Consider the following 13,755-nt stretch of genomic DNA (forward strand, 5'->3'; position numbering starts at 1 on the left):
TTATTATGACCTATAGTTACGTTTTGTTGCTAGGCGACATCTAGTTGACGTAGTAATTATGACAGGACCAAAAGAAAAAGTGTGGTGATGTAGTATAAAGAGAGACAAAGTCCACATCAGGAGGAGGTCGTGGTGGATGGATGAATACGTCACAGGAGATTGGTGTTCGATTCCCATGTGACACTAGCTGTTTATATTGTAACCACGACAACAAGGATCGTCTAATGTTAAAGTAGTACTTATCTTAACCAAAATCACGATCCTCTCCTAAACCTAACCAAGCCATGACCATTATTATAGTAACCATGGCAGCAAAGGTAGGTACACCGCTGTTGGCACAGTCCGCGTGTTCATTACTGTAACCATGACAACCAAGGTCCGGTACTATTGATGCTGTGGGGGCGCTATTTCAGAAGACACTCCTATGGGTCGTATCAGAGGGCTGAACAAAACGACCTGTCTGGTTGTTCAGGTTGGAGTAGTTGTTGGCTCAGGAGGTAGAGCGGGTGGTCCACTGATCAGAATCAGGTCGTGGTTCGATCCCCGGGTCCTCCAGTTCGCCTTCGAGAAGTCCCCTTCTCCTCCGATGGCTGTGGAAAGTGCTGTGTATGAATATGTGTGTGAATGTGGCTTTTGGGTATAAAGCAAGTTGATAAGACTTGAAGTCACTGCGGCCCATTTATCATGTTCCTAAATGATTATATCATATATAATTACAAATCAACAGTCCATCGTTCTAACATTACTCACAGGTGGAGCGCGGTCGCGGACCTATGACTTACCGGCGCAGCTTTTCTAGCTTTGGTCACGTGATGCTACTCAGCCAATCACTGCGACTCAAGTCAGTGAGTGAGATACACAACAAGGGGCGAGAGACAGGATAAGTAAGTGGGGAAAGTTGGATATAAGAGGCCAAGAAAGAGCAAAGTTAAAGCTGTTAGATTGTTTACACATGTTGAGATAGTTTACTGTAAAAATGACTGAGACTGATGAGATGCGAACTGGAGATCGCTGACCAACAAAATGGATGAACTCAAAAACTGGCGAGCAGTCAACGCCAGTATCAGGAGTGCAGTGTGTTTCTGTTTCACAGAGGCGAAGCTGACAGGAAACACAACTGAGCTATAGCCGGCTGCACGCTGGTCTAAGCGGACAGGGAACAACAAAGGGCTTTTTCCACTTTAATGCTTTTAATGTGAAGCAGTGGTAGAACGAAATGATGCTTTTGCTTTTGCATTAACTTAATACAGCTCTAAAATAGTGTATATTTTCCTGTGAATCCCTTGTGTGTCTGTGTGTGTGTGTGAAATTTGAATCCAGCACATGAAAACAGAGGAGAACAGGGCTGCTGCATAAAAAAAAAAAAAAAATCAATCGTAAACAGTACACAACATTTTATGACTTTAAAGTACCGAAGTCTCAAAAGGTTTCAAAAGTGGATTTAAAGATTGTCTTCCACCACCACTCGCCTCCTTTGCTGCTTTGCTGAGAGGGAGTATTTTAAAATTACAGAGTTCATAATCAATTTATTAAGTCTATCTTCTGTTTTCTGACAAGCTGTTATATAGTAATAAGTAGAAAATCATTCACACATCTCAGGCTTCACGAAAACATTTCCAAACCTGCTTTGGTCTTTAATAAACACTGTGTTTTAAGACATGCTTCTGCATGACGGCACTCATCAGAGAGAAACTTCACAGATTTTTCCATCACATCAACTAATGGATCAGTTGAAGACTCACACTTAATTAAGATTTGTTTATTTGGGGACAACTCTAAAATGAACAGATGTACTGCTGTATCAAGATGGTATCAATGAAAAAGAGATATTCAAAAAGGTAGGAAACCTTATGTTGCACCTTTGTTAACATTTTGAGCAGAAACCTTCGTGGAGATTTGTCCTAATTTCACCAGATTATACCTGGAACGATACCACCTGGTGGAAGAACAGCAGACTGATATCAACACATCCTCTAACTGCACATTGCACAGCTATAAAGGAGGGAAAAGGGAGGTGAAGTGCGTCTTTGTCCACTCTCTTTTTAAAGATATATTGCAAGCCAAATGAATCTCAGCGAATCAGCCATGCTTTGCTGGCCGGAACGCCGTGCACACACCGCACGACACCATGTTGGTGGTAACACAGTCTAACGGGTGATGGTTTCGTTTGAGGTGGTGGTGGTGGTGGTGGGGTTGGGGGGGGGGGGGTTGGTGGCGCTGGGAGGGGACGCAACATCTGTCAGCCCTAAGGCACAATCTCCAAATGGCTGCGATGAGCGGAGAGGCAAGCGCCCTGGAGCCCGTGAGAAGACACAGCGACAGAGGGGGGAGAGACGGGCCGAGAGACACAAACACAGGCGGACAGAGAGATGGAGGGAGATGGAGACAGGTTGACAGAGTGTGAGACACGGAGACAGAAGAGGGGGTTGTAAAGAAGATAGGATGGGTAAATCTAGGTGAGCTGTGGGATTCCATCAATATTCTTTTACGTGCCTTTACGGGACATTGCCCCGCTCTCTCAGCATGCGAGTGAAAGCTATACAATCCAATGTGCCTGACACTGGCAGGATGCGAACTCCCCTCCAAAAGCATCAACTCATGCTAACGGAAAGTCTTCTAAATAAAAGCATCCACTAATTGGCATATGTTGTTATGTTATTTATTAATAATCACAATGAAGAATTCATTATTTCAGCAGCTGAAGACAGAACAAGATGTCTGAAGTGGGAATGCTGCTGGTTAATTATCTAAACTGATCTTGTTTGTCTTGTCTCTGTTCATTCATACGTAATGAATCTGTAGCTCTGTGTTTTCGCGCACAGCTTGTATGCCTTCCAACTTATGTGCCGCCATAAGGAGCGGCCGAGATTGAAACCCAATTACAACTGAAAGGCAGAAACTGACGTGTTACTGTTTGTCAGGTCTGGCAGGGGTCTGGGTGAGCTTAAATGTCAGGCAGCATTCAATTAGTCCAAGCTTAAATGTCTCAGATCAAGAGGTAGGAGTTTCGTTTAATAAGACGGATCAAACAGTTGAAAGCACCTGGTCGATGCGGCGGATGAGACTGCGGGGGGGGGGGGGGGGGGGGGAAGTAATATTTATGAATCTGTGCGTCAACTCCTTTTGCTTTCATGTCCTGCACTTAGAGCCACATACCTCAATGGAGTTTGATAGCTGGCGTTCGTCATGAATATTCATGGGAAGAAGGAGCGAGAGCGATTTGATTTTCCGTGTGCTGTCAATGCGGACAGTTTGCTAAGCTAACACGGTTCCACATGAACACACAGAGGCCCCGTCTTGTACGTGATGGCTACAGTTAACTCATTAGTAATCCTGCCAGTCTCTCCCTTATTGTCTGTTAGCATTAGCTTTGTAATTGTTAACCGGTTTATTTAGCGGCAGCTGACAGTGACTGACAGTGGCGTGACTAATGTTATTTATAGGTGTCTTTGAGTGGCATAAACAAACAGACATGTCACACAGGCATTGACACCAGATGCGAGGCATAGTATGTAATAATACTTTTCTATTTGTGACGTGACAGTGGAATTAAAACCAGATACTGGACTTTACACTTGACTCCATTTATTCTGTCTGAAGCTTCAGGCGTTCACCCTTTGTTGCTGTGTCACGTGCTTGTGTCCTCTTAGCTTAAACTTTCCTTGAGATGACACTAGGACTTTATTTGAGTCCACCTGTGGCATTTGGAATCCACTGGACTTCACACACTGCAGGCACATAAACCAAGGAACTCTCTGTATACCTTTGTGATAGAATATTTTGAGGCGAGACATAGATCAGGTGGGGGTGACCGAGAACCCGTGGGTCACTCTAAAAGATAGAGACACACAGAGGAACCATCCTCGTCTCTGCAGCAGAGACAGGGAGACCGGTCAGAACTGAGGGAAGGATGAACGCAGCCAAATGCAGAGAGGTGCTTGGAGGGAAAACCTGCTCTAGAGTGCACGTAGTCTGAGACTGTGGCGACAGTTCACAAGCCGGCACAACACTTATCCGAAGCGGCATACAGCCAAAACAATCCCGGAGTGGCTTTGGGACAAGTCTCTGACCGTCCTTGATCGGCCCAGCCAAAGCTCACACTTAAATCCCATAGAACATCTGTGGAGCGACCTGAAGATGGCAGCTCCCAGACGCTTCCCTTCCAATCTGACCGACTTTCAGAGGATGTGCCAGGAAAGAATGTGATAAACTGCTCAAATCCAGGTGTTCAAAGCTTGTATAGAAACTTACCCAAAAAGGCTGAAGCTGTAATTGCTGCCAAAGTTGGTTTTCAGTAAACATTTCTAAAAACGTGTGTTCACTTTGTCATAATGGATTATTGAGTGTAGGCTGTTTTTTCTCACAATAAAGTGTGGGAAAAAAAGTGAAAGGGTCTGGATACTTTTTGAAGTAGATGAATTTCCCTGTAGATTTTCTAAATGGATCCAATTCTGATGATGAAAACAATTATTTTTGTGATGCTCAGATCAAAAACGAGTTTCACTATTTTAGAGTAAACTGTAGAAAATGCAGTTTTGGCCGCTGCGTGTCACATGATGAACATGGAATTTGCGACGCTCCTATTTGATACATCTCATTTCAGGAATGTTCCAGAGCCACGGCTGCATAGTGAAGACGACTTTAAGCAAGCTAATAAAAGGTTCAGTTGTCGCTTCTGTTCAGTATCAAAAAGAATCCGCCGCCATGGAAACCATGTGTTTATTTCTATCACTGCTTTCTATTACAGTGAGTAAAAGAAAATAAAAATGACGGTTGCATTGCTATAGTTTCCTATCTAGCTGTTAATGTGGGGAATACTTAAAGGTCAATGTGGCCCAATCAGGTAATAATACATATGTCAAGTGTTGCCATGGTCACTGAGCAATAAGTCAGACCCTGTGCTGTAGGTACTTTATGGCAGGACTGCTGTTAATCTCTTGCATCCTTCCGCTGACATCGAACACAACTGTGCTGCTTCTCAAATTCACTTTGAACACACGGCAAGAACGTCTCATTATAGTTCCATCTTTGTTGCAAACAGAAAAGAAGAGTAATTCACACAGCAGCTAAAGGTAAATATACAGCACATCATACGTCTTTTCACTGTGTCTGAACCGAACATGCAGTTGCTAAAGGTTTTTTTTTTTTTTTCCACTTACCCCTTGTAGTATTCAGCTATGCAGAAAGAGTTTTGGAGACATCCAACTTTGTTACAAGGTCTGTGGATAATCTCAGCCCTGCCTTTAAATGTGATTTCTCAGTGTTTTGAGCATCTCGAAACACATAGCTAGACACCACGAGGGGCAAGTGACAATTATTATTTGCTTTCTCTCTCTCTCTTTCTTTCTTTCCGAACTGATCCTTTCAGTTTTCTCTGGGCTCTTGCCTTGTGACATTTTTAGCTCAGGGACTGGGACTGACAACAGGAGATGTTTAGACGCAGCACGTTCACCACTGACATTTATCAACCTCTTGTGAATATTTTACACACCCCTGACAGGACCTGTTCCCCTTTGACTGCCTTTTGCCCTCAATTATGAGGCTCAGTTCCTACAGTATGTCTTATGGACAATTTATATTGTTATTTCTCAGCCAAGTCGTTAAAAGCAAAATTCTTATTTACAGTTGCAGCCTGGCAAAAGGCAAAGCCTTTTGAAGGAAGAAGGTTGGCGCTAAGAAAGAATATCAAAACCTTGAAACCTTCAACCTGAAGCTATTACTTGCTTTCCCTCAGCCCCCGCTGATACTGATGTGAAATAATCCACAGTTGCTTGGAGGAGCATTTATACAAAATAACCCAGACAGTCCTATCAGTCCTTTCACAGTACATAAACTCTGCGCACAAATAATTAATAAACTAGATGTGGCTGTGAAAAGTGATCTGTACTTTACTTCATTTCACTTTCTGACTCTCTGACTTTCGCTGGTTCTTTGAAAAACATCTGCACCTTGATAAACGTGTGAGTCAAGAGAGGAATGGGAGCATTTAAGATATTCATACTGGCTACAAAAAAGTCAAAGGATTGCTGCTTGGTAAAAAAAAAAAAAAGAAAAAAAGAAAAGTGAAATGTACTCAGCACAGTTCTCAGATGTACAGTAGCTCAAAAGCTGACAAATACGCTTCTCACATCACCGAATAAATGCGAGCTGGTCCTGACCCCCTCAGTGTGCCTGCTTAGCTGCACTCTGTCATGTAGAATTGATTTCAGTTACAAGATAGCGGCTGGCTCCTGGGTTCCGGCCGGCTCTGTCAATCCCAGTTCAAAACTGTAACCTGAGATAGATATGGCTTTGTTTACAAGTTGTTTGCTTTTTTTTTTTTTTTTTTTTTTGCATGGAAATAAAAACAAACAGGAATTGGGTGAAACCAGTGTATTCACTTGTATTAAATCATTCACACCCAAGTTGCTGTCACTGTAAAGCTAGAAAATTGACTTGGCTCAAAGAGAATAAATCACAAGCTCTTTTCTTTGTTCCCTTTTTTTTTTTTTTTTAACGCTTTTCCAATATGAACACGCTTAAAGTCTGGCAGTAATAAAAAAACTATTTATTGCAGGGTATTGCAGAAAATTAGGCATAGATTTATAGAGAGGAATCACAGTCCAATTACTGGGTGACTGTGTGAAATGGAAAATATGAAACTAATTTCATTAATATTCTATCTCCGAGTATTTACGGTAGTGCAGCAGCGAAATTAACTCAAGAATTCCTTACACATATCTTAAATGTCCTCCAGCCGGCATATATACGCTTCATTAACCTTTGTCATTTTCAACCTTTTTGGCCTCATAATTTACAGTCGCTCGTGCGCGTACACGCATGCACCCACACACACAGTCTCCTGCTCCACAGACTATGTGGAATAATATGGATTCTTAACCTATCCACTTGCCTGACGCTGATACAAGAGAATATTTATGGCAACATAAGTTCCCAAGCATACCGACCAGACTGTTCAAGTGCTTTCAAGGCGAGTATTTCCCTTTTTTTTGTCTTCTTTTATTCTGTGCATTAGTCCGTGCTTCCTCCCTGTCCTCATTCTGCAGGCACCATCTGCTATTTGGTGCTAGGCAGGGAGCTAACACTAGATCCAAAACAAAGTAGATTCAAAATTTTTCTCTGACGGCAAACCCCTTAAATGTAATCCCACCATTCACCGGACATACATCAGCCATTATGAAGTCGTTTTCTATTCCAGCTGTGTTGCAGTTTCCAGGAATTGAGAAAAATCGTTAATTGGGATTTGTAGTTCAGACCGTGTTTGAGTGCATGGAGAATACGGTATTATATACCTGCTTTTTGTGACTGATGAACTTCGTGTTAGTGCCTCTGCCCACCATGGCTGCTGTTACCCAAGCAGCTGATGACAAATGACTCGGTAGCGTGAGAGGCCGGAAACACTTTGCCGTGTGGCGAGAAGGATACTGACTGTGAGAGCAGTGTGTATTCTCATTCACACTGCTGTCTGATGACATAATGGGCACACGGAGATTGTCTCTAAACCGAATGTAAGCCACAGTGTGTGCAACGCAGGGAGAGCACTGCCTCTGCACTTACATTATGACGACAGAGGCATCACGAAAACTCCAGCGCAGCTTCCAGTGGCCTGTAATTGACAAGAAGAGCTGCACTTTCAAAACTGGAACATCAGAACCAGCAAATCAGTCAGCTTCTATGAAATGAAAAGCTGTGTGCTTTTTGTTTAGCTCTGGATAAATACTAAATAACTAAATACCATTTTAAGTTGAGTAACTGTGCCGATGCAGAAATCACACATTTTTCTCAGAGGGCATCATAAGTGTACAGCATATATATATATATATATCCATCCATCCATTTTCTACCGCTTATCCTCTAGTAGAGTCGCGGGGGGGCTGGAGCCTATCTCAGCATCTTTTCGGGCGAGAGGCGGGGTACACCCTGGACAGGTCGCCAGTCCATCGCAGGGCAAACACATAGAGACAGACAACCATTCACACTCACAGCCACACCTATGGTCAATTTAGAGTATCCAATCAACCTAGTCCCCATTTGCATGTCTTTGGACGGGGAGAACATGCAAACTCCACACAGGAAGATCCCGCGTCCGACCCGGGACTCGAACCCGGAACCTTCTTGCTGTGAGGCGACAGCGCTTATATATATATATATACTGCATATATACTACATATAAACTATAAATATAAATAAAAGAGATAGACTCCAAGACCTCAATAACAGTATTAGAGGAGGGATCCCTCTTTCTGGCCACACTGTAGACTACACTGCCTACCTCAGCTGTGCATGATGGTCATGGCAAACTCATGTGTCCATGTTACCAGGTTAGAGCAGCCACACTGTGTGAGCCTTTGTGCTGCGTCATCTGGAGTTTTGGCTTGGAGCCTATTTTTCACGGTTCTCAGCAAAAATAGAGAGTGGAAAGATCTTTTGATATACTGATGTCATATTGATATGTGATACTAGCAACGCTGCATAACATAACTGACACCTATGATTATAGCTTCAGTGTCTAATGTCTGCCACTTGCCACTGTCGTGTTGTATATAGTTGGCAGGACAGAGTAACAAAACTGACAAGAATGTAAAAAATTATATATATATATATGTGTGTGTGTGTGTGTGTATTGAAATTTCCATAAGTGTAGTATAGAATAGAATAGAATAGAAAAGAATAGTAAAAAGGACAGGTGGATAGAAAAGGATAGAAATACAGTGTATACCTAGATAAACCTGTGCATTGTTAATGTAACACTACTATAATTAATTAAATCAAATTTTAGTTTCCTTTAGATACCTGATATTTTCTGTAGCTAATGTGTCCGCAGGCAGTTTCTTTCAGACAGCAACCTTACCATTAAGGTAGGGCAGCTGGTACTTATAGCCTGAAGGGGGGGGGGGGGGGGGGGGGGGGGGGGCGACTGTAGTTCCGTGTTCAAGCCAATGGCGTATAGTGGGACAGACGCCAACACGCTCTTGTGGTACAATGCGTCAGTGATTCCAGAACGCCGGCGCTCGATCTAAAAACCACACACGGGGGCGGTAATATGTTTGTTTGGTTTAGTGTGAACAGGCAATGGCAGGATTTTGCTTCTCTCTGTGTAAAAGGGCTATTTTCTTTTTTTTTATCAACTCCTATCATCTAATTTTGACCATGCTGTGTGGACAGTATGTTCATAGGGAATTTAGTAGGCTAAGATAATCAACCAGAACCAATAAGCGTTAGGGGAACAAAAACAGGATATTGCAAAGTGAGGGGAATATGTCCTGAGTGGAAATTACACCCCTGAATGAGAGCTGAGCAGGCGTTCTGTCTGAGCTGACCACTGAATGTCTATATGTTGTAACTCAAGTCAATATTAACAAGGGTTACATGAGGGGAATGTATTTGCCAGTGCCAGTATTAGTTATAGATTTATTGACTCATCAGCACAAACACACAAACTCACACACACACACACAACACACACACACACACACACAAATTCTATCTATCTATCCATTCATCCATCTACACGCACCCACTAATGTTCCTCTCCAAACTCTCTGCTGCTGTTCACTCTCCTAATGATGACAGCGCTTGTGTCTTGAGATCCACTGATTCAATTATATTTGCATTTGATATTATCCGGGGGTTTCTTTGTGATTTTTTTCTGGGGACCATGCCAGAATTTGGCAAAAGAAAATTGTTGGACCTCTAAGAAAAGAAAGAAGCTCATGGGAAATTATTGCTATCAAGACCTGACTGAGCATAAGACAGAGGCAAACAATCTGAATGATGAGGCACACAGGAAGAGGAAAGAAGTTCACACGCCTTTACTGTTACACGTATACTGATTATATCATCAAGCCTAACACATACAAATCATTATTTGAGATATGACAACATCAGTAGAAAAGTGACTAAGGAGCTTTTAACGCACAAATCTGCAGCCACAGCTCTAACAATACGCTTTATATTGCAGATATGGTAATCAGTCTCTACTGACTCATCTCTGACTCTCACACACAGTGCAGACAAACGGGGAAGAATTCAGCACAAAGTAAAATAGTCACACACTCCTGCACTTTTGGCTGGACAAGGCCGGCTCTTTAATAGTGTAACGCCTGTTACTCTTAACTATAAACACTATAAATCAGTGTACAGTTGCATGGTGGGTAGAGCTATGACACAGGGGACGGTAGGACAACAGAACACCGGCGGCCGACACACATCGCGTCGCTGCCCTACATCTGATCATTATACGTAGTGTCTCTGCACTGTGGTGGTAATCACTCCTCTGAATAAACCTGAGCGAATGTCCCTGACTGGGTGACTGTGTGACTGACTGACTTACTGACTGATCATATTTCCACCACTGGTCAGCCAAATGCCACGTCACTGGACGGTGTGTGGGCAGAGGTTGTCTGGCTGCTCTGAAGCTGCAGGGAAGCAGACTAGCACTTCCAGTTCACTGAGATTCACCTCCATTAAGGCAATTACATGTATCATTATAGTAGACAGGAATAACTATAAACATAAGTCAGAGAGAGCAGGAGAGAGGGAGGGAGAGAGAGAGAGAAAGCTTAGCTAACCGCTAAACTAAAGAAACTAGTAGATCTGATTAGCATGTAAACAGAAACTTCAGCAAATGGAAATGAGACATTATTCTTACCGTAGCACAGTGATAAAAGCCCTGTCACCAAATAAAGGGTCTCTGTCCACTGAAACACTACAAGGCCTTTAATCTGAAACAATTAAAGGAGGTGTTGGCTTTGTATTAACACAGAATGCAGCAACTAACACGACGGACGAGAGCGACTCAACACAAGGCTTCCTACTTAATGACCAGTTGTATATCAAAAAGAGCGAGATACAAAGAAAGACGTGCCTCTGATAGAGACCTGTTTCCTTCTGCAGTTGAGGTAAATAAAGTCCCCGGTCAGTTTTTGAGGAAAAAGAAATAATGGAAAAAAAAAAACTGTTGTGGATCCCAGACGGAGGCTGTGCTCCGTGTGAGAGACAAGGAAGATTGTCTGTCTGTTCTACCTTTCTCTGTGAGTGATCATTTTAGAAGTAAATACAGACGAAGTCACAGCTCAGTCCTCGTCTTTAACTGACGTGTTCGGTCATTTAGTCTGACGACCTTGTGGTTATAAAATCAGGATTTCCGCTTGGAAATAGTGTGAAGGTTAACATGTAGTCTTGGTGGGCCACGTTTCACTCACTATTATCGAACTTGTCTTCAACAGCGGAAGATGTGTCAATGAGAACAGCTTTATTGTGAATGAATCTGTGTTAGAATACTGTAGGCCTATATGTGAGCACAGAGACGTGATGATGGCAGTTCTTTACAGCAGTTGCATCAACTATGTCTGTAATTTTGCACATTGACCACATACAGTCCAGACCTAGCCTCATTTATTATTAAAGAAAGTATTTTTTTTTTCATTTTAAAAGTTGTTTTGTGCTTTTCTGTTAAGTGTTGAAAACCTCTTAGTCGAGCTCTGCTCATGTTGTCCCATAATGCCTCATTCTTTTGCTTCCATCAGATCATGCTGTTAACTGATCCAGAGGTGGAGAGCAGTCTACTGATCAGCTCCGATGAAGGAGCAACCTACCAGAAGTACCGGCTGAACTTCTACATCCTCAGCTTGCTCTTCCACCCGGAGCAGGAGGACTGGATTCTGGCCTACAGCCACGACCAAAAGGTTAGAGAACGGGCAGGGCAAGTTAAGCAGCCAGTTGTTCAAGGTATCAAAAGGGGGCTGAGCGTTAAGTCAGATAAGCAACAACAATCTGGAGATGCGGCGCCTCAGAGCAAGCCGGATAAATGTGAGATCCTGTTACACAAGAGTTTGGCTCAAAGCGCACAGTCATAGTTCATGAAGTTCATTTGGGAGGGAGGTGGATAAGCATAGATTGTATAATGCAGGTATTTCCAAATTCAGCCTAGTCTATTTTCATCAGGTAAATGAAAAAAGGACAAAAAGTTTTGATTTTAAAGAGTCAAAATCTGGACTTTCTATAATAAAATTATTATATCAGTCAAAAATGATGATTTTTAAGGCAAAGATGAGTGAAAATGATGCAATACTAAGTCAGTATTTTGACTTTGAAAATCAAAATTAGTGTGACCAGAAGAGGTGTCACTAACTCTCTTAGCAGCATTCTGACTCACTGTCTTATAATTGTTGTTTATGCTCATAATTCTGACTTTCATTTTATAATTTTGCCTTAAAAAGTCATAATGTTTTACTTAGTATTTCATAATTCTGACTTTATATCTCGATGTTTCATATTTTGAGAAATGATTTCATAAAACTGTTATTTTTGTAAAATGTCTCGTCATTCGTCTCATTCAGAGTAACTATCAGACAAAATTCAACAGATTTTTTTGGGTGTATTTATGTCGTTTGTTGACCCCCCCCGTATGTCAGGTGCTAACTCGCTCACCTTCACACATGCACTCTCCTCCTCACCCACTCGACCGACCCACCCACTCGCTCACTCGCGCCCTCGCTCACACAACATCTCCACCTCCAAACTGCCTCTCTTTCACTTTCCTCGTCTCCTTTTGGCAGTGCTGCTGCATTTGTTGATTGAGAAACCTTTGGAGGTTGTGAAGCCTGCGCCGACCCCTCCACACCCAGCCACCCCCCCCCCCCCCCCACACCCAGCCACCCCCTCCCTTCACCTTTCGCCTCTTCACGGTCACTTGCTTGGCTACATACTAACTTGCTGCGGGAGGATAATTAGTCAAAGTGATTTCCTGCAACCCCGCCTTCTCGACCCCACCCATCTCACCCCCCTGTAGCTTGCATCTGCTCAGCACAGCTTAGCATGGAAGTCATGGAAATCTCATCACCCCCTGTTTGACATGAGAATATACATGCAGTATTCACAGTGAAGACTGTATACAGCATGGATACACCCATTACTGAGTGATGAGTACTGAGTGACTGTCATCCTCAAACCCAAAGTCTTTAGCTGATTTGTGTTAATGGGTAATCAAATTAAAAGTGGCAGTGACCCTTGTTCATAGGCCCTGACTTATGGTTGAAGGGTCGTTTGTGATGTTAAATCACAGTGAAATATAAGAAAATAGCACAGGAAATGAAAAGCTGACGAAATAAAGGAGAATTATTGATTTGACAACAGTGATAATCTGTGTGGGCTGTGTTCTCATTGGATGCCGTTCAAATGCACGCCTGCATTACGCCCTTCAGGAAAGAATAAATAAATACAATTAGAAACTAAATTAATAGAAACAAACAGAGTCACATTTTTGTTATCCGAGAATAAATGATTGTCTACACATTATGCATGGCTACTCATGCTTAAAATGAAAAAAAAAAAAAAAAGTCCAGAGCAAAACACTGAAATAAGTTTTATGCCTCATTAAATTCCAGCTGTAAGCTTCAGAGTAAACGGATTTGCCTTTGTGCTTTGTCAGATGCAGGTGTGTTTGGAGACAAAAGGGCTCCAGTGAGTATATATCACTCTGTCAAAGTTGTTTATTTACAGAGCAGCAGGAAATAATAAAAAAAAACCCAGCACACTTGTTTTTATTTGATTTGAAGCAGCACTTCAAGGTTTGGACCACTTAAATTATAAAATACCAATTCTCATTTCACATAGCGCCTGTGGTACGCTATCTCCACATGCGGATAGTTTTACTTTTATTCACTAAAATGTAAAGGATATCTGCGTCTGAGATTTTTGCTTCCATTCTAATACAAATGTAAATTTGTTTGTGGTTCTCATAGCTTTAGAAAA

General features: G+C 42.3%; 1 protein-coding gene across 1 annotated transcript in view; it reads left to right on the plus strand.

Moving 5' to 3' along the window:
* The window catches only part of LOC130165963 (VPS10 domain-containing receptor SorCS1), a 169,733-nt gene that overhangs the window by 100,895 nt on the left and 55,083 nt on the right, over positions 1-13,755 (plus strand). The window contains 1 exon segment of the mRNA XM_056371164.1: positions 11,529-11,687. Coding sequence (XP_056227139.1) covers positions 11,529-11,687 — 159 coding nt within the window.

This window comes from Seriola aureovittata, chromosome 3, assembly GCF_021018895.1.
Source record: "Seriola aureovittata isolate HTS-2021-v1 ecotype China chromosome 3, ASM2101889v1, whole genome shotgun sequence".
Lineage (NCBI taxonomy): Eukaryota > Metazoa > Chordata > Actinopteri > Carangiformes > Carangidae > Seriola > Seriola aureovittata.